The following is a 26,254-nucleotide window of genomic DNA, read 5'->3' on the forward strand; positions in this document are numbered from 1 at the left end:
TCCCTTTCCCGGATCCCCCCTCCCCATATGTCCCATAAACCTTCTTCTCTCCATCCATTCTCCAATGACCTCCCTCCTTTTTTTCTCTGTCCTTATATTTCCCTCCAAAGCTAGATCAATCCTTTCCAGGATCAGGACCTTCTCCATACTTCTTCATGGGAGTCATTTGTTATGAGATTTGTGCCTTGGGTATTCAGGGCTTCTGGGCTAATTAATATCCACTTATCAGAGATTGCATTCCATGTGTATTCTTTTGTGACAGGGTTACCTCACTTAGGATATTTTCCAGATCAAACCATTTGCCTAAAAATTTTGGGAATTCATTGTTTCTAATTGCTGAGTAGTATTCCACTGTGTAAATATACCACATTTTCTGTATCCATTCCTCCTTTGAGGGGCATCTGGGTTCTTTCCAGCTTCGGGAATTCACCAACCCTACATCTGATAGAGGGCTAATATCCAATATATACAAAGAACTCAAGAAGTTAGACCCCAGGGAACCAAATAACCTTATTAAAAAATGGGGTACAGATCTAAACAAAGAATTTTCACCTGAAGAAATTCGGATGGCCAAGAGGCACCTTAAGAAGTGCTCAACATCATTAGTCATTAGGGAAATGCAAATCAAAACAACCCTGAGATTTCACCTTACACCAGTCAGAATGGCTAAGGTCAAAAACTCAGGAAACAGCAGGTGTTGGTGAGGATGTGGAGAAAGAGGAACACTCCTCCACTGCTGGTGGGGCTGTAAGATGGTACAACCACTTTGGAAATCAGTCTGGTGGTTCCTCAGAAAACTGGACATGACACTTCCGGAGGACCCTGCTATATCTCTCCTGGGCATATACCCAAAGGATTCCCTGGCATGCAATAAAGACACAGGCTCCATTATGTTCATAGTAGCCTTATTTATAATAGCCAGAAGCTGGAAAGAAACCTGTTATTCTAACAATTTAGTATATGTTAATAAAGAACATTTTCATCTTAATTCTTTGGTCATTCTGAATGCCAACTGTTATACACAGTTATGGTGGCTGTCTCAGCTTTTTAGCTGGGGGAAAGGGAAAGCAGCATCAGAACTACACAGTATTATCATTTCTGTAGATTCAGAAGTTCAACATTTATCACCATAAAGGATGAACTGCAGCTGGGTATTGGTGGTGCACGTCTGTAATCCCAGCACTTGGGAGGCAGAGGCAGGAGGATTTCTGAGTTCGACCAGCCTGGTCTACAGAGTGAGTTCCAGGACAGCCAGGGCTACACAGAGAAATCCTGTCTGGAAAAATACCAAATCCAAAAAACCAAAAAAAACAAAAACAAAAACAAAACAAACAAAACAAACAAAAAAAACCCAAAAACCAAAAAAGGATAAACTGCATTTATCTGTAATCCTATAATAAGAAAGGTAATTTTCTTTTTAAGTAAAAAGAAATAAGCTATACTATCCCATAAAAGCAAGCTATTGATAAATTTTACTTTTAGTCTATAATTTGACTTGTCATTTTAATACTTGAAAAACTATGAATGGGGTTGGAGAGATGGATCAGTGGTTAAGAGCACTGACTGCTCTTCCAGAGGTTCTCAATCCCCAGCAGCCACACGGTGGCTCACAACCATTCGTAATGGAATCTGACGCCCTCTTCTGGTGTGTCTGAAGATAGCAACAGTGTACATAAAATAAATAAATCTTTAAAAAAAAAAAGAAACTATGAATATTTTCTCTATTATGCAAGAAGGAAAGTGCACAGCGATATGGATCCGCTTGGGGGCTAATTCCTAAGGTGTTCTTAAAAGTTTTTCTACTTAAGCTTTTACAAATTTTTATGTTTCTTACTATTAAAGCAAAAAGACAGGTGCAACTCACTGAAACTTGTATAACTCCTGTTTTTTCAGACACAAGGCTAAGTAAGCACCATACATGTCAGACTTACATCCAGAGGTCGAGAAGGAATCTTCAGCTTGGTGAGGTGTGCCTTGCTGCTGGACTTCAGTTCAGTCATGTTGTTACCATGAGACTGGCTGCTGGAGTGCTCAGAGGACAGCTTTGCTTCCACAGATTCCTGTCCATCCATGGGCCGGACATAGGCAGTGGGTTTCTGTAACATTGAACTAGATTTTGACATCAAAGAAGGTGGGAACGACTGACTTGAATGTTGCCCACTTGAAAAAGGTGCTCGAGAAGGAGAATCCCAGTTGGCATCAGGGTCCCGAGGTGATCTGGAGCGCTGATGTTCCTTGCTATGGTGATCATTCCCATGAGACCTGGAATGACTAGAACTTAATGAAGAAACAGCCTGGGGTTTTCCAGGGCTGGAGGATCGGGATTTGGAGTGCTCTGACCCGTGCTGGCCTTTTTTCCTGCTACTGCTGTAGGAGTCACGGTCATGCCTCTGGCCACTACTACTAGCACCACTCCCACCTGCACTGCTCCGCTGGCTACTGTGTCCACTCTGCAAGCCAGAGGAGCGTTTCTGAGACTGAGAGGTGCTGGGGGCAGGTCCTACAGGAGTCCATTTGCTACTCTGATGAGATCCTCCATGTCTCTGTTCAAAAAAATTTGGGTTTGCTTTCTCGTCTGTGGTCGTTGGTACTGCAGGCTTGGGAATTGCAACAAGCTTTGGTATAGCTCTGTCTCCTATGTAATCCTTCATCTCATCGTAGTTGCCAAGCATGCTCTGAATCCGACTTGATAACTTATCTTCTTTGCTAGTCTACAAACAAAAAAAAAAAAAGGAAAGGAAAAAGTAAAATATAAAATTAGTATTATGTAAAACAAAATATCTTCCAAACTCACTTTATAATCTTCAGACAGAAGTGTTTTTAAAAATAAATCTCACTTTTTATATCAAAGTTAACATCTACAAATAATCACTAAATACACACACACACACACACACATTAGAACCTCTTACACACTGGGTGAGCTCTCTCACACACTGGGTGAAGACTCTACCACATATACTCTTAGTCCACATATATATTTTTCATAGTGAAAAAAATTTTTTTAAAGTATCTAAAATTTAAAAACCCACAATAAAGTATATGAAAATAACATTCTAAAATATAAAAGAAAGTCTAAGGATTGTAGTAAAACAAAGATTAAATAACAAGGCTATGGATGAAGGCCAGATGCTAGGGGGCTTGCACCACATGCATGTAACCTTGGATTGGGTTCAATCCCGAGCAACAAATAGATTGATTTGGTAACATATTCTCAGCACTAGGAAGGATCACAAGTTCAAGGTCATCCCTGGCCACAAGAGTGAGTTTTAGGCCTGGAAAATGGGCAATGTTATCCTAAAAAAGGAAAACAAAACAAAAAAAGCCAACTTAACTACCACTATTTTGAGACTGGAAAAACAATAATAACTTTAGATTGTTTGAAAATATGTAGATCTGGAAGAATCAAGATACATATACAGCTACTTGCTGAAAACATCAACATCAAAAAAACAAGTCTAATTTATTATTTTTATAATTATGAAGTGAATAGTAGTGTGATTCACAGCTCTTAATTTGTTCCAAATATTTTTTAGCTGAGCAGTGGTGGTGCACATCTTTAGTTGCAGCAATCTGAAGACAGGGGTAAAAGGATATCTGAATTCAAGGCCAGCCTACCTACAGATTGAATTCTAGGATAGCCGAGGTTACATAGAGAAATCCTGTTTCAAAAAACCAAAACCAAATCAAACCAAACCAACAAAAAGCTTTTTATCTCTGATTTAATCCATAATACTATAAGCTTTGTGTTAGACTCAAATAAATGACGTCAATGACAGGTTTTAAATTGGAATAGCCTTTAAAAGCTGTGACTATATGGCTTTATATAGTGTATAATGGGTTTCTATATATACCAAACATCTAGGGGTAAAAAGGATATGTTATTACTGTCAATATTTCTTTTTTTATTTTAGGTATGACTTTTTTTTCCTGAATTTATATGCATTAAGTATGTACAGAAGTCAGAAAAGGGGGTCATAAGAGGGAATCAGATCCCTTGAAACTAGCATTACTGAAGGGTGCTAGCTGTCATGTGGGTACTAGGTTTTCTACAAGAGCAGTAACTGTTCTTAAGCCCTGAGCCATCTCTCTAGCCTGTCAATATTTCATCAGAAAAATAAAATTAAACCGGGCAGGGGTGGTCCATGCCTTTAAGTCCCAGCACTCAGGAGGCAGAGGTAGAGGCAGGTGGATAGATCTCTGATTTCAAAGCCAGCCTGGTCTACAGAGTGAGTTCCCAGACAGCAAGGGCTATGCAGAAATATACAATCTTGAAAAAACAGAAGTACAGACAGATGAACAGACCGGAAGGGAGGGAGAGAGGGAGAGAAGGAGAGAAGGAGAGAGGAGAGAGGGAGAAAAGGAAGGAGGGAGAGGAGAAATCAAAGTACTTTCAATCTCTTATTATAAACCAGCAATGGCCATTACTTTCATAATGTATAATAAGTACTAAAGCTAGCATGCATAGCATAAGCCTTTAAAGTTTTAACAACTGTTGAAATGAAAAATGAAATGCTAGAAAGATGTCACTACTAAAGCTACATCAGAGTCATGACAATTATTACTATTTAGTGTTCTTTCTTAGTAATTTCAAATTAAGGGCAATGATAGGAATTAAAAATAGCAATCAGGGGCTAGCTAGATGGCTCAACAGTTAAGAGCACTGACTGCTCTTCCAAAGGTCTTGAGTTTAATTACCAGCAACTACATGGTGGCTCACAACCATTTGTAATGGGATCTGATGCCCTCTTCTGGTGTGTCTGAAGATAGCTACAGTGTACTCATATTCATAAAATAAATGAATTTAAGAAAAAATAGCTATTGGGTCTGAAGAGATGGCTCAGTGATTAAGGGTACTTGGTCCTTCCAAAGGACCAGAGTTCAAATCTCAGCACCCACATGGCAGCTTACAATTGTCTCTAACTCCAGTCCCATATGTGATGCCCTCTTTTGGCTTCTTCTAGCAATAAACACATGGAGTGCACAGACATACTGGGTGTATAAACACTCATATACATAAAATAAAAACAAAACAAGCAAAATATTTTAAAAATTAAAATAGCAATTGCTCTAACTTATTTTTTTAATGTGTTTTTAAAGATTTATTCTACATGGTGAGTTCCAGGACAGCCAGAGCTGCATAAAGAGATCCTGCTTAAAAAAAAAATTCATTTATTTTATTTATTCATTTTGTTGTGTGTTTTGTACATGTATGCATGTGTACCACATGCATGCCTGGTATCTGCAGAGATCAGAAGAAGAGTGCTTCAGAGCCCCTAAAGTGGAGTTACGGATGGTTATGAACCTCTAAGTTAGTGCTGAGCACTGAACCTGAGTCCCATACAAAATGAACAAATGAAATACTCTTAACTGCTGAGCCATCTCTTTAGCCCCCTTTCAATTTATTGAATGCCTTCAACAACATGCTTCAATGTAATTGATAATGAGTAAATACATTAGAAGAAATATCAGAGAATTTAATCTATGATTACATAGTTGAACATATGTAAGAAATATTCTAACATACTAACACTCAATGAAACCTACTAAATAAGCAAAGGCAAGAAACAGGAAGAAACACAGCATCTGTGAAAGTCATATCTTTGATTGATGTTATAACCAAAGAATACAGAATACCTAATAAACAGTAGATAATATAGTCACTGACAAAAAAAAAATTCTTTTGAGACAGAGTTGCTCTATATAGCCTACCTTGCCATGAGTTCAGAGATCTAGCCTGCCTCCACCTCACAGAATGCTTCAACTAAAGGCATGCACTGAGTTAAAGAGATGGCCCAATAGTTACGAGCATGTTCTGCTCTTCCAGAAGACCCGAGTTTGGTTCCCAGCACCCATGTAGGATGGCTCAAAGCTGCTTGTAACTTTAGATTCAGGGTACCTGATAAAATCTTCTGCCCTCTGCAGAGACCTGAGAGTAGGCCTGGAAGACACACACACACACACACACACACACACACACACCAAACAAAAAACACAAGAAACAAAAAACAAAAAACAAAAAACCAAACCACATACAGGCACATGCATGCAAATAAATCTTTAAAAAGAAAAAAAAAACCCTAGAAGCATAAATGAGTAGGGTGAAAAACTATTCAAAGAAAGATGACTTACTACTTTGTACGGCTCAGCAAAGAGAGGAGAACTAGGTGGGAAGGCGTCTTCACCCTGCTGAATTTCCTGATTCCGCCTTTCCCTTTCTTTCATGCGCAGCACATTCCGGTCTTCACGGTTCATGTTGCTATGAGGAGAAGCACAATTTTTACATCACAAAAATAAAAACTGAACATTCTGTACTGACTGTCCATTTAACTCCAAATGGAGGTTTTAATTTCTGTCAACTTCTGGGTAGCTAACAGGCGTTAGTGCTGAAATGGGATTCTGGCTCTGAGCATTATCATCTTCAATAGTCACCCAGAAAGAAAACATTAGCTACAATATGAGAAACCATTACTCCATCAAAACAACCTCATTTTTTTCCAGTGCTAGGAATTGAACCCAGAGCCTCTCCCATTCTAGGCAAGCATTCTTCAACGCCTCTACCCTAAACATGACAATTTATCAAATACTCTGCTATCTGAAAGTGAGCTAAAACCTGTACATTAAGAGGGAAAGAATTTCCTACTCCAACCCCGTCAGTCTTTCCTGTTCATAAGCTGACTGGCCGCACCCTGGCGGTGTATAACCTATAACCGGCTCCCTCCGACCCCGCCCACGCCCGACTCCTGGCTCTCCTTTGCATCTACCTTATCTTGATTTCTTTTTGTCCCAAACACAGCTCCTTTGATGTCCATCCTTATGGCAGTGTGACCTCAGCTCTGCTGTTGTTCTAGATTCCCTAAAAAACGACATTTCTGCTCTAAATATATTATTTCAATTAATGCCTTAATAAATGGCAAACTGAGGCTTTCAGTGATAGAATCTAAAATTAGCATGTGTTAGTACATTTAACTAAAACTGTATTAAAAAGGAAAACGAAAACGTATTTGTGGTCAAAGGAAAAAAATGGGACTGTAATTTCTGATAGTACTATATTGTCACCAGAATAAACCGAGAGGAATGCTTATGTATTTATGAACAGCAGAAACTTTTGTCTGAATAGACAATAATGAAAGAAATTATAAAATGCTAAGCAAGTGACACCAGGACTACTGCTGCTCTTGTCCCTGCAGTTGAATTAGGGATTAATCTTGATTTTGTTTTAAAAGAGAAAAAAGGGAGGCACAAAGAAACAAAGCAAAGGGGAAATCAGCATATATCTGTGGAACCTATTTTAAACCAAATAAGAAAACAGAAGTCAAGTCTGACAGACTCTTTTAATTCCAACATTTAGGGGGCAGAGGCAGGTAGATCTCTGAGTTGAAGGCCAGCCTGGTCTACTGAATAGCCAAAGCTACACAGAGAAGCCCTGTCTCAAAAGAAACAAAACAAAAACCAACCAACCAACAACAAAACAACAAACAATAGGTGAGTTTAGGGAGACAGAAAGGACGAGAGCAAGGAAAAAGAAGACTGAAGTCAATCATACGGGGACGCTTGACTCATCTATGATGAGCAGTACAACTAGTCCATTGGAGGGCATCAGAAGGCTCTGTGGTTACGAGCAGCACTGTTTGTACAGAGGCCCAAGGTTCAGTTCCCAGAATCCACACAGTGTTTCCCAAATGTCCGCACCTATAGCTCAGGGGATCTGACTCCCTCTTTTGGCCTCATCAAACACCAACTGCACAGAGTGTACACACAATCACACATTTCTGAACAATAATGCGGGGGGGAGGGGAGCAGACAGAGAGAGAGAGAGATTCCAAGGGTTTCAAATTGTGTTTGGTAGAGTACAGGAAAGCACTGTAGAATCCCTAAGAAGTACAGGGGCTGCCACTTGTCCAGGGGACCTCAACTGGGGATAGATCTGACTCCACAAGCATCAGGAAGGAGCCACTTCTCAGTGACCATATCTTCAAATTCATTTGCATTAAACTTAGTAAAGCCTACTTCCTTGAGATGGGATCTGGTGGTCTGGGATCTCGAACTTGGTTTTACTCAGAGCCTCAATCACAGAGTCCTCATTCTGCAGCTTGGTGCATACAGAAGGACCTGGCCATGTGAACCCTGGCCACTGTGCTCTGGAGCTTCCCAAAGACACCACACATAGTTGTCTGGAGCCTCTCAGCCCCAGCACAGGACAGCATCTTGTTGATTTGGGTGGTATAAAAAGGTTGGAGTCTCACTCGAATATGAAAGCCATCCTTGCAATAACTCTTTACCATGTATTTGTTGGCACAAATATGGGCAACCTCCAGGGCTTCAGAAGAGAATTGCTCTATTCATCTGACACCCTGTGGCCACAACGTAGAAATTCATCAGCTTTCACCTTCTTCTGTCCCAAGTCAAAGATGCAGATCTTAGCATCAGGGGCTTCATCAGAAGGGAAACTTTGGGCATGGTCTGTTCTTACAATACCAGTTAACACGGGCAGGGCAGCTGCCCATGATAATAAGATCTTCAGTGGCTCAATGGAGGAAAAGAGATAAGTTGTTTGTTTGGTTTTTGGTTTTCGAGACAGGGTTTCTCTGTGGAGCCCTTGCTGTCCTGGAACTCACTCTGTAGACCAGGCTGGCCTAGAACTCAGAAATCCACCTGCCTCTGCCTCCCGAGTGCTGAGATTAAAGGCCTGTGCCACCACTGCCCGGAAAGTTGTTTTTAATACAAGATTTTTTACATGGGGGGGGGGGCTTAATGCACACATGTAAAGGTTAGAGGACAACTTACGGGAGTCAGTTCTCTCCTACTGGGTGGGTTCCAGAGATAAACCTTAAAAGTGCCAAGTTTGGGAATAAGTGCTTTTACCCACTGAGCCATTTCCCTGGCCCTCAAGTTGTTTCTTATATCTGTGTATAATATTCTGGTGTAGCTTATATATAACCTACTGAAGTATAAAAAAATTCTGTCATAGAGGATAAATACTGTTGTCAAAGGATAAAACCAAAGAAAATATCTTTTAGCATATTTTAACAAATTGATGTTACTGCATTAACAATCAAGTTTCATTTAGGACTCTTAAGTTAAGGCACTGCCCAAATACAAAGCTATTTAGAGTCTAAAGAGCAGTTTAACTACCAATTTCTTAAATTCAAATCCTGACAAATGAGGCTGGGGTGGAGACCACCAGGGAAGTGCACATCATCATGCCTTAGCTTGTGGCTTCAGCCTCCTCACCAAAGACAAAGGTCAGAGTATTTGAAAAAAGAAAAGCAAATTTAACGTTAAATATCAAACAGCATTAAAAAAATTTCACATGCCTGGCAATGGTGTCACACACCTTTAATCCCAGCACTTGGGAGGCAGAGGCAGGCGGATTTCTGAGTTCAAGGCCAGCCTGGTCTACAGAGTGAATTCCAGGACAGCAGGACCACACAGAGAATCCCTGTCTAGAAAAACCAAAAAACCCAAAAACCAAAAACAGTCAAGTGTCTTAGCCACTTTTCTATGCTATGAAGAGAGACCATGACCAAGACAAAGGCTTCGTTTTGGGTCCACGCTTCCATCAGGTAGGAAGCATGGCAGCAGAAAGGTAGACGTGGGACTGCGGCAGTAACTCCGAGCTTACATTCCTCTCTATCCGCAATTAGGAGGAAGAGTGCTAAATAGAAAATGCTAGGGCATTTGAAACCTCAAAAACCAAACAGTCCCACCAACTGGGGACCAAGCATTCCAGCCTATGGAGACCATTCTCATTCAGACCACGTCAGTGCTCATGAGATACAGAGGAACTGGTATTCCTTGTGCACTGATGTGAGAGAATACATAAGCGAAGCAGCCGCTATGAAAAACAATGTTTAGTGATCCCTTAAAACCTTCAGCATAGGGACTGGAGAGATGGCTCAGCCATTAAGAACACTACCTGGCCGGGCAGTGGTGGCACATGTAATTGGGAGGCAGAGGTAGGCAGATTTCGAGGCCAGCCTGGTCTACAGAGTAAGTTCCAGGACAGCCAGGGCTACACAGAGAAACCCTGTCTTGGCAGGGAGAGGGAGAACACTAGCTGCTCATCCAGAGGACCCACACTGCAGCTAACATATCTGTAACTCCAGTCCCAGGGGGTCCAATGTCCTTTTTTTGGTCTCTGCAAGTACTACACACACATGATGCACAGACATACATTCTGGTCAACACATAAAAGTAAATAAAACCTAAAAATCAAAAACAAAGAAAACAAAACTTTAATATGAGGGCAAGAGAGCAATAGTACCATGGTGAAGACCACTCACTGCTCTTGCAGAGGACCCAGGTTCAGTTCCCAGAACTCACATAATAGATCCACAACCATTTATAACTCCAAGTTCAGGGGTCCGATCCCTCTTCTGACCTCCATGGACATGAGGCACATATTGTGGTACATATACATACATGTAAGCAAAATACTCATACACATAAATATTTTTTTAAAAATTTAAAAGCCTTTAACAGAATTTCAGAATGGTGTAGGAATTTTCCTTCTAGGTATATACTCTAAGAAACAAAGTAGACACTGAGATCCTTGTACACTAACATTCACAGAAGCATCATTCATAATAGTCAAAAGATGGAAGCAAGGTAATTGTCCATTAACATAAGCAAACTGTGACATATACATAGAATATCTGCAGCCATAAGAATGAATGAAACTCTGCTACAACAAAAGTGTTCCCTGAAAACATTAGGCTGTGTGAAATAAGGCAGACTCTGATAGACATATAGCATATAATTCCAATTAATAGGATACCCAGAATGGACAAATTCATAAAAACCAGAATAATAGAGGTAAGAACGCTGGGAAAATACCATTCTATAATATGCCAGAATGTCTGTCTGAGATGATGAAAAAGTTCTAGAAAAGGACAGTGCTGATGGTTGTACAATACCGTGAATATACCATGAATTCTATACATAAAATGACTAACATAGTGAAATTTTATACTATGTGTGTTTTCCCATAATTAATCCTACAGGGGTGAGTACATTATGTATAGAAACACATTGTATGTATGAAACTACCAAAGAATAATTTCTCTATTTCGATGTGTTTATGTGTGTGGTTGTGTGACCTTAAGTGCCCACGCCAAGTAGGATCCTATGAAGCGATGAGGGCACTTGATTCCCCTGGAACTAGAATTATAGACAGTTGTGAAGCTGTCATGTGAGTGCTGGGAATTGAACCTGGGTCCTCTGGAAGAGTAGACAGTGCTCTTAACCCCTGAGCTATCACTCTAACTACCAAAATAAGCTTTTTTAATTGAAAAGAATCCAAGAAGCATACGGCAAAAATAAAAATCTAAATATGCACTCCATATTAATCAGAAATAATCTACTTTTTATAATGACATTAATTTTATAATTTTTTTTTTTATAAATGTTAAGTTGCCGGGTGGTGGCGGCACATGCCTTTAATCCCAGCACTCTGGGAGGCAGAGGCAGGCAGATTTCTGAGTTAGAGGCCAGCCCGGTCTACAGAGTGAGTTCCAGGACAGCCAGGGCTACACAGAGAAACCCTGTCTCGAAATAAATAAATAAATAAATAAATAAATAAATAAATAAATAAATAAATAAATAAATAAATAAAATAAAATAAAATATTTAAGTTAAAAATTTTAAATAGTTTAAAATAACTTTGAGCGAAGCGTGGCAGTTCAAGCCTTTGATCTCAGTACTTGGAAAGCAGAGGCAGGCGAATATCTGAGTTCAGCTGGCATGGCAAATATAGTTAGCAGACAGGGCTATATAGAGAGACCCTGTCTCTAATCAAACAAACAAGTAAAATATTGCTTTAACATGCCTTTCAAATGAAGCTCAGAATCTGTTATGTCTCCAACCCATTACTATCTTACAACAATTATCCTACTAATAAAAGGGCCACTCAACTGCCAGATTATTGATGATTTAAACTCCAAATGTCAAAAATGAGACTTGAGCTGATATTTATTTCAATTACTTTCAAACAACTGCTACTTGACTTTAACTTTACTACAAAGTACTATGTTAAAGCACAAAGCCTTATGGACCCAAAACCCCTCTTGGCCTCATTTGCAGGATTTCTCTACCCATGAGAACTTGTGAAGAGATCACTTCCTACCAGGTAAGGAAACAAAGAGCGCACACCTGGAGATCAAAGCCAAACTAACAAAACATCAAGTCCCAAGACACTATTTCATACAGAAGGGCTCTTGTACTGAGCCAGTACTGAGAAGTCTACAGCCTTTAGTTTTGTCTTCTCGGTGCTGGAGATTTAACCTAGTGCTTCAGTAATGCTCAGAAAAAAAAAGTAAAGAAAAGAAAAAAATCCACTACTGAGCTTACCATTACTCTCTCACCTTCAGATGTAAAATACAATAAAAAATATTAAAACAAAGATAATGATTCTATAGTATTTTGCCATTGTATGTGTTGTACTTGTGTCTTTGGAAGTCAGAGGTCAATTCTGGGTGACTTTCTCAATCGCTTTTTACATTATTCCCCAATCCTGGGAAACTTCCCCACTGAGTTATCTCCTTAGCATGTCATTTCTATTTTCTTAATTAAAACTTACTTTCTTTTTCTTTTCTTTTTTTTTTTTTAAGTCAGGTGTCATGTAGCCCAGGCTGTTCTCAAAATGGCTACAGAACTCAGGATGACCATGAACTCCTGATCCTCTTCTCAACTGCTGGGAAAACACATTTGCAGCACCACACCCAGCTCTTAATCAGATGTCTGTGTGTCACCTCAACTTTCTATTAGCCTATCGCATGAATCTTTCTCCGCCAGGTTCAAGGCCTCCTCAAAGTTGCACAGTCTTTCTCTTTCCTATTTCAAAAAGGATCCCATTAGGTCCTATGATTTCCCCTGATCCTAACTTATTCCACAAATCACTTCTCTTATGAGACAAAGATCAAGAAACAGAATACTAAAAATAAAAGGCAGGGGCCAGGCTGTGGTGCACCAAGGAGGCAAAGGCAGATGGATCTCTAAGGTCAATGTTAGCCTGGTCTACAGAGCCAGTTCCATGACAGGTAGGGCTATACAAGAAACCCTGCCTTGAAAAAAAATTTTTTTTGGAACAATACCTTATCGCCTATCAGTTCTCAAAGTGTCATCATCTGAGCCTGGTCTCCTCTTTCTTCCAGGTTACAACAAAACAATCTCCAACTTGTTATCTTCTGGATCTTCAATAGTTCCTGCCATCTCTGAAACAACTTCACCGTCTTTCTCTCTATTGAACCCTTTTAAAAGGCATTTAAATATATGTTTCTTCTTTATGGTGGTACATATCTTTAATCTGAGCACTGGACAGGCAGAAGGCAGATCTCAATGAGTTCAAGGCCAGCCTGGTTTATACAGAGAACTCCAGACCAGTTAGGGCTACATATACAGATCTTCTCTAAAAAGGAAAAGTAAAAACAACACAAAACAAAAATTGTCTCATTTGAGACATTTATAACACAAATTTATGTAGTTACTTTGGAGGTGGAAACAGAAAGATCATGTTCTTAGCCAGTTAGGGCTATTATACAGTGAGACCTTGTATCAAAACGAGAAAGTTATTCTGCTCTAAAACTTAAGTCCAAAATTCTCATTATTCAACTTTACCTATTTTATAAACCCTTTAAATTTTATGAGTCTGGCTGGGTAGTGGTAGTGAACACCTTTAATCCTAGCACTCAAGAGGCAAAGATAAGTTGATTTCTGAGTTCGAGGCCAGACTGGTCTACAGAACAAGTTCCAGAGTGACACAGAATAACCCTGTCTCGAAAAATAAAAAATATAAAAAAAGTATGAGTCTGAAAATAACCTACATCCATTCCTTTCCACATCTGCACTGAGACTTTTCTCTCTACTGAGATGAATGTCTTCATCCTCCCAGTTCCCAATACATCCACCACAAACACCACATACTCTCTTCCTCTAAGAACCTTTTGAAGACTTCTGTGTCACTAACATCACTTAATTCCCAAAGCATTTCTTTGTATCTCTTTGACATGACACTTAGTGCCAGTAGAGTTACTGTATTTACTATTAGTCTATCTCCTTAGTAGGAACCCATTCCCATATCACAGGTTCTGGAGAACAAGTGGCTATTATTTTAATTTCTACTTTCTTCCCTCCAATGCTTAACTTAATAACTAGCATACAGAAATTAAAAAAAAAAAAACCAACTGATTTTTATGAAAGTCACAACTGAAGGGTTACTGCCTCAAAAAGTCAGACAGGTAAGGAGTGCTCACTAAGGCTGGGTTCAGAACACCATGTCACTCTTCTTCTCTTCCACAACACCTGAGGAAGAGAGGTAAGGCTTTGCTAAAATCATTATTATCCAATAAAAGCATTGACAATAATAATTTGCAAATTTTGTTTTTTAGGCAACTGTTCTGAAAGTTTCTATTATACCTAATAGAAAATCAGCATCTGTACAAAAAAAAAGTACATGTAAGGTAAGGTGTGATATCACACGCACTCAAGCCAGGCAGGGTAACCAATAAAAAAGTCAAAAGTTGTCAGAGTCTATGTTTAGAGAAAAAAGAAAAGGATACAAATAATCAATTTTTACTTTTTCTTAACGACCTATGCTTGCTGGGACATGCTAGTGAATGTCTTTAAATCCCTATGTGGCCTATATAATGAATTCCAGAACAGCCAGGGATATGGAGAGGAGAGAGAACCTGTCTCAAAACAGGAGAAAAAAAAAAAAGGAAAAGGAAAAGAAAAAGAAAAACAATAACCGTGTAAAATTAAGTTTTCAAAACTTCACTAAATACAAATAAATGCTGCCTCTCCAGGACACCTGAACATTTAACACATATATAGATGAATACAGATAAATGTGGATTATTTGTTATTTGAGATAGGGTCTCATATAATCCAAGCCAGCTTTAAACTAGATTTGTTGTTAAAGACCTTGAATTCTGATCCTCCTGCCTTCACTTCTCAGATTGTGGGAGAACTGGGATTAAACATGCATCACCAAACCTGGTTTACATTCTGCTGGCTGAAGTGCCAAGCTACATCCCCAGCCTGGAAATATAAAGCAGTGTTAACCCTGAACTTAATTCAACAACTACTTAGTGCATATACTAGGTCAAATACTGTACTAAACTAAAAATTTAAGAAATAAACGTTCTGGAGGCTGGAAAGATGGCTCAGTGGTTAAGAGCACTGACTGCTCTTCCAGAGGTCCTGAATTCAATTCCCAGCAACCACATGGTGACTCACAACCATCTATAATGGGACCTGATGCCCTCTTCTAGTGTGTCTGAAGACAGCTACAGTGTACTCATATACATAAATCTTTTAAAAAGAGAGAGAGAAAGAGAAGCTGGGTATGGTGGCACACACCTGTAACCCCAGCACTTGGGAGGCAGAGGCAAGCGGATTTCTGAGTTTGAGGCCAGCCTGGTCTACAGAGTGAGTTCCAGGACAGCCAGGACCACACAGAGAAACCCTGTCTCGAAAAACCAAAAAAAAAAAAAAAAAAAAGAGAGAGAGAGAGAGAGAGAGAGAGAGAGAGAGAGAGAGAGAGAAGAGAAAAAAAGTTCCTTTCATCTTTGAGATGAAAGCTAGCATCTTTGGTTGCAGCTAGCATGATTAAAGGCATGAGGAAAGAAGAGGGAGAACTATGTGAGTTGTAAGCACAGAACCTGTGCAACAAATATGAAGAGCAGGAAGGAAGGCATACCCAGAGAATGCATGGGGACCAAGTGTAGGTAGGAAATAGGTTTGAGGAACAGAGATGCAAAACAAAAGACAAGAATGAGAACATTCAGGGCCTGAACTGACCAGTAGGTTTGTCTATCCCAGAGTCTAAGTGCTGACATCAATGATTAAAGATAGTATACATATTCAAATAGCCATAAATACATTATTATAGCTTATATAACTAAGCTTCCAACCCAAGTTTAAAATAAGAGTGTAACAAATGACATTTGCAAAAACTAGACCAACATTTAAGTATGAAAATATGTAGCTTTAGGACTGATTTTATATTTTTAAATGTTATATATAATATATATTATATTTGAATATATATTTTAATATCTATATATCATATATATATATATACACATATTCCCACATATACATATGTACACACACACACACACATATGAAAAGTAATCTAGGGCTGGTGAGGTGGCTCAGCGGTTAAGAGCACTGAGTGCTCTTCCGAAGGTCCCGAGTTCAAATCTCAGCAACCACATGGTGGCTCACAACCATCCTAACAAGATCTGATGCCCTCTTCTGGAGCGTCTGAAGACAGCTTCAGTGTACTTACATATAACAATAAATAAAATAAATCTTAAAAAAAAAAAAAAAGAAAAGAAAAGTAATCTATCACTGAGCTATACTCCTAGCCCTGGGTTCAATAATATTAATATTTAACATGTATAAATATTGCATTAAACAAGTTTAGTAGCTATAAGCCTTAGACAGGCAGGCAGGCAGGCAGGCATGGTGGTGCATAACTTCAGCACTCAGGAGGCAGAGGCAGGTGGATCTCTGAGTTCGAGGCCAGCCTCGAATAGTGTACAATGTGAGTTCCAGGACAGCCTGAGCTGTTTGTTACACAGAGAAACCCTGTCTTAACAATAATAACTGTACCTCTACATACATGTTCATGGAAATCTAATATGACCTTACCACGTCAGCTTCAAAGGTTTTTTGTGGTGGCGGTGTGACAGCCTTGCTACTCTAGGCTGACCTCACGCTCCCCAGCCTCCTCCTCCAGCCTCCACTGCACTGGGGTCCTAGGCTTTCACCCTCACACCCGGCTTTAGCAGTAATTCTTAGTCTGTTCTTGTTCTTTTGAGGCAGTTTCACATAACTCAAGCTGGCCTTGAACTGCTAATCTCTTGACTTCCTCCATCTGGGCTTGCACCCCATGCCAGGATGGCTGGCAGTTCTTAATCACCTATTTATAAAGAGGCTTCACCTGTTACTTGAGGTGCTCCACTTTTTCACTTCTGAGTAAGAGCCAGACTGTTTCTAGTATACTGCTAAAGTTTGTTAGCAAACACTTTGTAGAAACAAATTGTTTCAAAGTTTATTATACACAAAAATGACCAATACCACACACATCAAAAACATGTCGCTAAATGCTATGCCAGGGTTCATTTGGACTTGTTCTATCTGCAATAAGTAATACATTCCATGTCATAATCCAATTTTATCCAACACCCTTCCCAGTAGAAGTCACTACAAAATCATTAATTCAGTGCACTAAGACATCACAAACACAATAACAAAATCTAAACATGGAAAAAAAAAGCTGTGAGGGAATATGAGACTATAAAGTCTTTCTTCAGAAGTTTCATAGAACTTATTTATGCTCAATAAGTCTTAGATAATATGCTAACAAAGACATATAAAAATAAACTTTTGTTTTGTTTTTCAAGACAGGGTTTCTCTGCCCTGCCTGACCTGGAACTCACTCTGTGAACCAGGCTGGCCCCAACTCATAGCTTCCTGCCTGTCTCCAAATACTGGGATAAAAGGTGTGCACCACTATAGCTGGACAAAAAATTTTAAAAGCAGAAAGGAATATTAAGAAATGAAAACTTACAGTCGGGCGGAGGTGGCACAAACCTTTAATCCCAGCACTTGGGAGGCAGAGGCAGGTGGATTTCTGAGTTCGAGGCCAGCCTGATCTACAGAGTGAGTTCCAGGTCAGCCAGGGCTACACAGAGAAACCCTGTCTTGGGAAACCAAAAAAAAAAGAAAAAAAAAAAAAAAAAAAAAAGAAAGAAAGAAAGAAAAAGAAAAAAAAAAAGAAATGAAAACTTATTTTAATCTTGAAAAGATGTTGAATTCAAGTGTGCTAAGGAAGTAGAATCTTGGATTCCAGTCAGATGTGAGAAGTAAGACAGAAGAGGGATAATTTATAGGAAAAAATGATGACAGCGGTGGCATTCCACAGAGCAAAGAAAAGAGGAGAATTTGAAAGTGAAGGCGTAAAGAGATGGAATAGCTATATGCACACAATGATCTGATCACTTCTAGCCTTTTCTCAACCTCAGGCTTTCCGGACTGCACCCAATTCACAGAGATGTACTAAAAGCAGACATATGTACTATGACCCTACCCTAAGAATACAGCAGATAGCTAAAACAATGCTGTTTTATATGGTATATGGTATAGTAATACCTATTATGATACATAGCTATAAATTTTATATATACTATTTAGTATAAAATGTTATACTCAATATTACATATTATGTAAGATATCTACTATATTACATGATACATATTATGTGTACAAATAGTGTATATGTATATATGTGTATGTATATCTTATAAACAAAATCCCCAACAGCCTCTAAAGTAAATTAGGGACCTGATAACTTACCTCAGAGCCATATATCCATTATAACCTATTTGATCTGCTAAAGTAAGAATCACCAAACCTTTTTAAGACCAAGTATTAAGTTTGGCAGTCCATAGGATCAGTTACTCAACCCTCTTCTCAAAGCAGCAAAACTCAGCCACAGTCAATAATACAGAAACAAATGGGTTGACTGTGTTCCAATACAATCTTATTTATGGACACTGAAATTTGAGCTCCCTATAATATTCTCTTCCCAAATAACATTCTTTTTTGACTCTGCTTCTATTTAACACAAAACAAAATAAAAATATAAAAGCCATTCTTACCTCATAGGCAGCACAAAAACAGGCAGCAGGTTACATTGGGTTTACTGACTATAATTCACTGACCCTTGTCAGCTAACTACTAAAACAACATAGAACTGTACTCACCTAATCTTTCCAAATATCCTTTCAGTGTTAATTTTAATGTAAGACAAAACAAAACAAAAACAAAAACAAAAACAAGGAAAATCTTTCAGTTGACAGAATTGAAACTCTTTACTTGACTAACCAAAGTCACTCTATTTGCAAGAAAGTCAGTAAAGTTGCTGCTTATGTCATGGTGGCTTTCTTACCATCAAGATCAGTGTGATCTTGAGAATAATACCAGATAGAGATAATTCCCTGATAGAGATTATGTCAGAAATGTGGAGGGAGCTCAGAGGAAGAGGACCTCCCTACCATATAGAAATCCTGAGCAGTTTCAATACTGTAAAACCAAACCCAATCCAACCTAACAAAATTTCCCCCCACTACTGTTTATCAGCTATATCAGAAATAATTACACTTAGCATTTTAGCTCAGTTTCAGTCTTGTAAGTAAGAGGACATCAGGTTCTGAGGAGATGGTTACCTGTTCTTCCAAAGGACCAGAGTTTGGTTCTCAGCACCCATGTTGGGTAGCTCAAATTGCCTCTAACTCCAGCTTCAGGGAACAGACACAACACACATATAATTAAAAATAATAATAAAGCCAGGCAGTGGTGGCACACGCCTGTAATCCCAGCACTCTGGGAGGCAGAGGCAGGCAGATTTCTGAGTTCGAGGCCAGCCTGGTCTACAGAGTGAGTTCCAGGACAGCCAGGGCTATACAGAGAAACCCTGTCTCTAAAACAAACAAAACAAAAAAACAAAAACAAAAACAAATAATAATAAAAATAAACTCTTAAGAGGATATTACCATCAATATCTAAGAGAACAGTAACCTTTAAATGTGTTTGTTAAGTTACATTTGGGTAATAGCCTACAAAAGAATGAAGTTTGCTGATTCATATAGAATATGTTAAAGATTTATTCCATATGGGAAAAAGGATTGTATATGTATATTGGACAGATAAGAAATAAATGGTATAGAATGCCTTTTACGCTATTTCTTTCATGTGATGTAGCTATATGTTAATACAAGACAGACCACTAAAATAAGTGGACAGTATGAAAATGGATTTGGGACTAAGACCTAGGCCTACTCTCACTATGATAACAGGAAATCTAAAATTTTAAATTCAGATGATAAATTCAGGTTGCAGCAATAGAGAATTGAAGACATCTCACATGATAAAGAACTACTCCTAAACCAGGCACTGGTGGCGCATGCCTTTAATCTGAGCATCTGGGAGGCAGAGGCAGGCGGATTTCTGAGTTTGAGGACTACAGAGGGTGTTCCAGGACAGCCAGGGCTACACAGAGAAACCCTGTCTCAAAACAAACAAACAAACAAAAACAAGCAAACAAGCAAACAAAAAAAGCACTAGCTGGGGCTGGAGAGATGGCTCAGTGGTTAAGAGCACTGACTGCTCTTCCAGAGTTCAATTCCAAGCAACCACTTGGTGGCTCACAACCGTCTGTAATGGGATCCGAAGGTGTGCCTAAAGACAGCTACAGTGTACATTAAAATAAATAAATAAATAAATAAATAAATCTTTTTTAAAAAAAGTTCCAATCCCAACACTCATATGGCAGTTCACAACTGTCCATAATTTCAGTTCTAGGGGATCTGACACTTTCACACCTTCACACAGACATACATGAAGGCAGAACATCAATGTTAAAAGAAATTTTAAAAAATCCAGACCTATCAAAATCAAAGGGTTAATCAGAGAATGAAGAATCTACAAAGGAGTAGACATGGTGATGCATATCTTTAATACCAGAAGGCAGAAGTTTGAGGCCAGCCTGATCTACATAAAGATCTAGGACAACCAGGGATATATAGAGAGATACTGTCTCTAAATAAGTAATTAAAAAAAAAAACAAAACCAAAAACAGGAGAGGGACTTCTAAGGAACAACAGGAGTCTCAGAAGTGAAGGAAGAAAACAACTATAGAGGAAATAAGATGAGATCCAGGATGGTAAGAAGTTAGGGTCTAAGCAGTGAGCGCATAGTTTGGCCACACAAGATTACAGGGCTTGGTAATCAACTGGTAGATGAGTGAGTGAGAAACCAGCCTGAAGGCTCAGGAGTGAGAAGTGCACAAGGTTACCTCTTCTGCCCATTAAAAGTATGGAGACATAGGTAGGAAGATTAGGGTTCAAAGTCATCCTCAGCTACAAAATGAGTTCAAGTCAGCCTATGATATACATGAGACCTGATCTCAAAAAGCCACCAAGAAAAATAAAAAACTCATGTGAGCTAAATCTAGCTTATTCATATAATTATAATATATAGAAAATACAGGGACCACAAGAACATACTTTATAAAACCAAAGGAATACATTCAGCACAACCCAAGCTGTGGGATTTCAAAAGCCTAGCTTGGTAATGAATATGTTTAATCCTAGCGCTGGAGAAGTAGGCAGATCTCCATGAGTTCCAGGACAACCAAACATGTATAGTGAGACCCTGTCTAAATATAACCAATTAAAAAAAAATGTTTAAAGAAAAAAATCCACAAATCTTAAACCATGGGGGTTCATAGTAATCCCAGAATTTAAGAGGTGGATGTAAGAGGATCAGAAATTCAAAGTCAGGCCAATCAGTCCTTCCACATCTTGCTAAACCGTGAGTTACCATAAACAAGACCCACTGTCCCAAACTGAAGAAATTTATAGATAAGGAGTTATCATTGAAGATAATGCTGGCAGACATGTTCAAGAAATACTACTGGGCCCTTCTCTGAATCTTGTGATTGAGTGTGTGGATATGACACCTCGTAGACAGAAGGATAACATCAGAATGGTAGTCATACAAGGAGACAGCAGCATCATGTCAGATGCCTTGGAAAGAGTCTAAACAATGGCCATTGGGCCCTAAGAGCCTCCCCAAAGCGCCCATCAGACTGTGGTACAGAACTGGGTCATATGAAACTTTTAACTAAATATATTTTTGTGATACTCAAAGGGGGTGGGGGGAAACAAAGAACAAAAGCAAAATGGAGAGAGAGAGAGAGAGAGAGAGAGCAAGAGAGGAAGAGAGAAATTCAAGGCCAGCACCAGCAACACATCCAGTTTGAGGACAGCCTGGGCTATATAAGACCCTGTCTCAAAAAAATTTTTTTTAATTTACAATTAAGATTAAACGCTAATTCCAACATTAAAAGAAAACTAAATGTAACTGAAACTAAATGTACTTGGTGCTCCTCCTCTCTGCGTGTCAGTATCACTAAAGTTTTCAAGGTGCAGTCAGGCATGGTAGTACATGTCTATAATCCTACAACTCAAAAAAGAGGCTGAGACAGGAAGTCAGCTGAAAGTCTGAGGCCAGTCAAAGTGCCACAGGAGACTGGTATCAAACAAAACAAACAAGACAAAAACTGCCTGTGAAAATGAACAGCAAGAGAAATGGATCAGGTGGTAAAGCAAGAGTTAGTAAGAGGGATATTTATTATTGCTACTCCATGTACTAGACAGTGTCACTCCAAATGCACCGAGATGCCTACAGAGTAACAAAGTAACAACAAAGAAGTGTATCTACTCAGATTTGAACCTTTAACTACAATGTATTCACGGTAACAGACTAGCAAATACCCTCCCAGAAATGAATTCATTGTTTCAATTTATCAGAGGAAATAAAAAAGGAAACAGTAAAAATATGAGAGTTACAGAAAGCTGTAAAACCTTATAACATGCAGCAAAGGTTTTTATCTAGAATGTTTGTGAAATGTAAAATGTATGCTTGTAATTTGGGAGGCCAAATTACAAGCTGAGTATACTGGCACAAACCTTTAATCTCAGCACTTTAAAGGTAGAGGCAGGTATATCTCTATGAGTTCAAGGCTAGCCTGGTCTACATACTGCAAGTTCCAATCCAGTCATGGATACAAAATGAGACCCAGTCTCAAAAACAAACAAAACAAAAACCTTTGATTTTTATGAAAGGTACTATAAAAAAAAGGGGGAACTTTCCATGCATTTTGAACTCCATTCTAAGCCAGTAAATAGTCAAAAAGAAGAAATACCTGTTAAACACCTGTTTTCTTTGTTCTTTTCAGGTACACATAAAAACATAACTTCTATCTTACCACCTCCGAAAAAAAGTAGATTTATAGCTTTTAGCAGACTTCATCTTCCATAGCACTTTCTGAAGCTAATCCCCAGTTTCCCCTTTCAGATACTGATCACTTGTTCATATAACTTTAGGTTATCTGTAAAATCTTACATCAGATAAACAATTTCAACCTCAAAATGCTATCAAATTCAATCTAACAACATAAATACTGGAGCGCATAAAGAGTTAGAATAAACTCATTCTGAAGACACTACAATAGATCTTTAAGAAAATTACAACATGCAAGTGGATTCATTGTTCCCAGAGGGATACAGTAACCTGAAGACAGAAGAGACTACATGAATCCAAATGTAAAACTATGACATACAGAACATTAATGAAAATAAAAACGTTCTTTTCATAGGAATTAATCATACATCTTCACCAAGCAATGTAAGTCACCTTACAACCCCAAACTATCCAGCTCCATCCAAATCACACACAGCTAAGTCCACCCCAACCAAATAGCAGAGATTTGGGTTTTGGCTATTCTCAATACACCCTACCTTGTCTCCACTTGAAGCAAAATTTTACTTAAAATGTGCCTACATTTCCTACAGAGCCAACAAAAATCAGTCTGCAGATGGCTACAAACTGAATGACAACTGCTGGTATTAATTAAAAAAGAAAAGAAAAAAAAAAGACTGCTTCTAGGTTTTCAGGAACTTCATGAAAGGCAACTTTTTGAAAATAACTTTTAAAAATAACTTTTTGAGACTTTTTGTTTGGAGACTGAGGGTTGAGAAAGGTAGTGATAATAAGGAACATAAACCTGAAGAAGGTGAAGAAGCCAGCTTTGTTAAGAACCAAGTGGCCACTTGCCAACACTTCTTTATGCATATGTGACCAAAGAGTCTAGGTTTCCTCTTGGTCCACATCAGCTTCTCATCAAATCTCGAATTAAGAAGGATCTCATAAACATTTCAATATTGATAAGTTAAAAGGACCGTCCAAACAAAAGATTTTATAAAGCTTCGGAGAATCAACATGGAAACAAAGCTTTAAGCTTTTCACAATTTGAACCTCCCCCCCTCCCCCTCGGCCCCACAAAAAGCACACATTTTAAATGTCACACAAACAGCCTATTCACGGGCACCTAGGGCTTAGATTCCGGCACTGGAAAGGGGGGCTAGCTTCAGTTTAAAACCTCAGCGGGGAAGAAAAAGCAGAATTCTGACTTGCAACTGACGAAACTCGGGAGAACCCTAAATCGAACTCTTGGTTCGAACTTCACTCACAACCATTTTCAGAGCAGGGCTCTCGACTCCCAATAAAGGTGTCATCCGTGAATGAAAAGGCTAATAAGGACACCCCACAAACACCCTGGACTCCTAGACCCCAGGATCCGTTCTCAGAGAGTGGAAGCAACAGCAAAGTGGAAGGAACAAAGCCCTGACGTCAATTACGAGATTAACCCTGCGCACAGGCAGCTGGGGAGGCCTAAACAGCAATACCCAAAGCCCGGCCATTGCGATCGCCAGGTACCGGGCCGGTTCCGAGTGGGAAGGAGGCTTTCTCCTATTCCAACCCAGGTTCCCATTTTTTTTTCACTCAAACCCCATCGACCATCAAGGACGGAAATTCCCCCCAACCCTCCCTCCCCCCTTTTTTTTCTTTCGGTGGAGGGGAGATGGGAGAGTGGGGGTGGGGGGGGAGGTGCGCAGGATCGCGAGAAGGAAGGCGAGAACTAGTTGAGAAATGATAGCCAGAATCTGGGCCTATTTTCTCTTTAACTAGGAATGTCTTGAGTCGGACGAAGGATACATTTTTCAAAGGTTAAATCCGCCGATCGAATCTAAGAGAGGAATGGAGGAAGGGACGACAGGGTTGGGGGGGGGGGGGCAAAAAAGAAAAAGAAACGGCCAGATGATGGGCGTCCAGAATGTTGGGTGGGAATGGGGTTGGCCTTTAAGAAAAATTATTTTTCTTGTTTGGAATTTATCTCGGAGAGAAAGTGGGACAAGAAGACAGAGGGCGAAGCCGGACCAAGCGGCCCCCCGCCCCGCGGGTCTCCACCAGCGTCAGCGGCCCGAGCCTCGCCTTCCCCGCGGCGCGGCCGCGCCTCAGTCAGACGTCAGTCAGTCAGTCGGGCGGCTTCTCACCTCCAGTCCCCGCTCCGCTAGGCCCGAACCATTTCCCGGCCGCGGCGGCGGCGGTGGCGGTGGCGCCCGGCCTGCACCTTCACCGGACGCGCATTCGGGCCCGCCCAGGAGGCGGCGATCGGCTGCCTAGGGCGAGGGGCAGCGGTGGATCCGGAGGCCACGGCGAGCCGAGGCGGCGCACCTCACACGACGGGCGCCACGGTTCCGCCCCGCTCCATGACGGCCCGGCCGAGCCCCGGACGGGTGACTGAGGCGGGGGCGGGCTGACGGAGCCCTGGCACCGAGATCCCCGCCCCGTCCGCTGGGGGCGGCGGCGAAGACGACTCGACTCCCGCAGCCGAGGCTGGGACTGACGCAGTGGCCGCGGCCCATGTGACCGGGGCCGGGCTGCTGCGAGCGTCACGTGACCAGGCCGCGCCCCTCCCGCAGGCAGCGCGGGGGCTGCGGGCCTGGCTGCTCCGGAGGCGGCGTCCGCGGGGCTGACGTGCGGGCTGACGTGCGGGGCGCCTGGGCCCGCGGCCGGGGGCGGGATGCAAAGCACAGGCCGCAGCAGATTCCGCGGGGTCGCACCCGCGTCAGACTCCTGGACCGAACCCGGCCCCTGGCACACGCCCTCCTGCGCAGCCCGCTAGGGAGGCGCCGCGGAGCGGGGCGGGGCGGGGCTCAGCCCGGCCGACCGGTTTTGGGGTGCAGGTGAAGGCCGGGCGGGCTGCCTGAGTCCCGCAGCGCTCCGCAGGGGTAGGGAGGGAAGGGTGACGTGGATGTCCGCAGCACGTCGTCCACTGCTGCGTGTGACTTACTGTTGGGAGGATAAGCCGGCCCTGCATCATCTAAAAAAAAAACCCCTGGTGAAGCCGGGCGTCGTGGCAGGCCTGTAATCCCAGCTCTTGGGCAGCCAAGGCCAGGAGGATCTCCATGAATTCGGCCTCTGTGGGCTACTTAGTGGATTCAAGGCCAGTCTGAGCTACTAACAAAACCCTGTCAAAACAACGCGCGCGCACACACACACACACACACACACACACACACACGTATACACGCCTTCAACTCTTAACATCCTGCTAGTCGAGACAAGCCATAATTTAATTGGAATCAGTGATTAGACAGACAAGGTTTTAAGGTCTCCTAGAACGCAGTAATAGTAGTGCAAGAAAGGTGTCCTCTTCCTCTACATCTGAAAAACATGCAATCCTATCCTTGGTGTGGCATGTCTCTTACCTGCTTTCTTTATTTGATGGCACCTTATGAAGATTCCCCACCACTAAAATCTTGAAACACTCCAC

The 26,254-nt window shown here is 40.6% G+C and overlaps 1 protein-coding gene and 2 pseudogenes across 4 annotated transcripts in view; 1 reads left to right on the top strand and 2 right to left on the bottom strand.

The window, feature by feature from the left end:
- Aff4 (ALF transcription elongation factor 4) overlaps nt 1–25,341 on the bottom strand; it is a 76,140-nt gene extending 50,799 nt beyond the window's left edge. For 3 of the 4 annotated variants that reach the window (XM_052197281.1, XM_052197279.1, XM_052197277.1), the window contains exons 1-3: nt 24,972–25,341; nt 6,133–6,259; nt 1,932–2,711 (exon numbers count right to left, since the gene is read on the bottom strand). In XM_052197281.1, the coding sequence (XP_052053241.1) occupies nt 1,932–2,711; nt 6,133–6,255 (903 nt within the window). In that variant the 5' untranslated portion in view covers nt 6,256–6,259; nt 24,972–25,341. Of the gene's footprint in view, nt 1–1,931; nt 2,712–6,132; nt 6,260–6,764; nt 6,857–24,971 lie in introns of all 4 variants that reach the window. The other variant, XM_052197278.1, reaches the window with a different exon arrangement.
- On the bottom strand, nt 7,700–8,540 carry LOC127694442 (60S ribosomal protein L10-like; annotated as a pseudogene).
- LOC127694443 (small nuclear ribonucleoprotein G-like) lies at nt 15,606–21,615 on the top strand (annotated as a pseudogene).
- Nucleotides 25,342–26,254: the final 913 nt, after the last annotated feature.

This window comes from Apodemus sylvaticus, chromosome 10, assembly GCF_947179515.1.
Source record: "Apodemus sylvaticus chromosome 10, mApoSyl1.1, whole genome shotgun sequence".
Lineage (NCBI taxonomy): Eukaryota > Metazoa > Chordata > Mammalia > Rodentia > Muridae > Apodemus > Apodemus sylvaticus.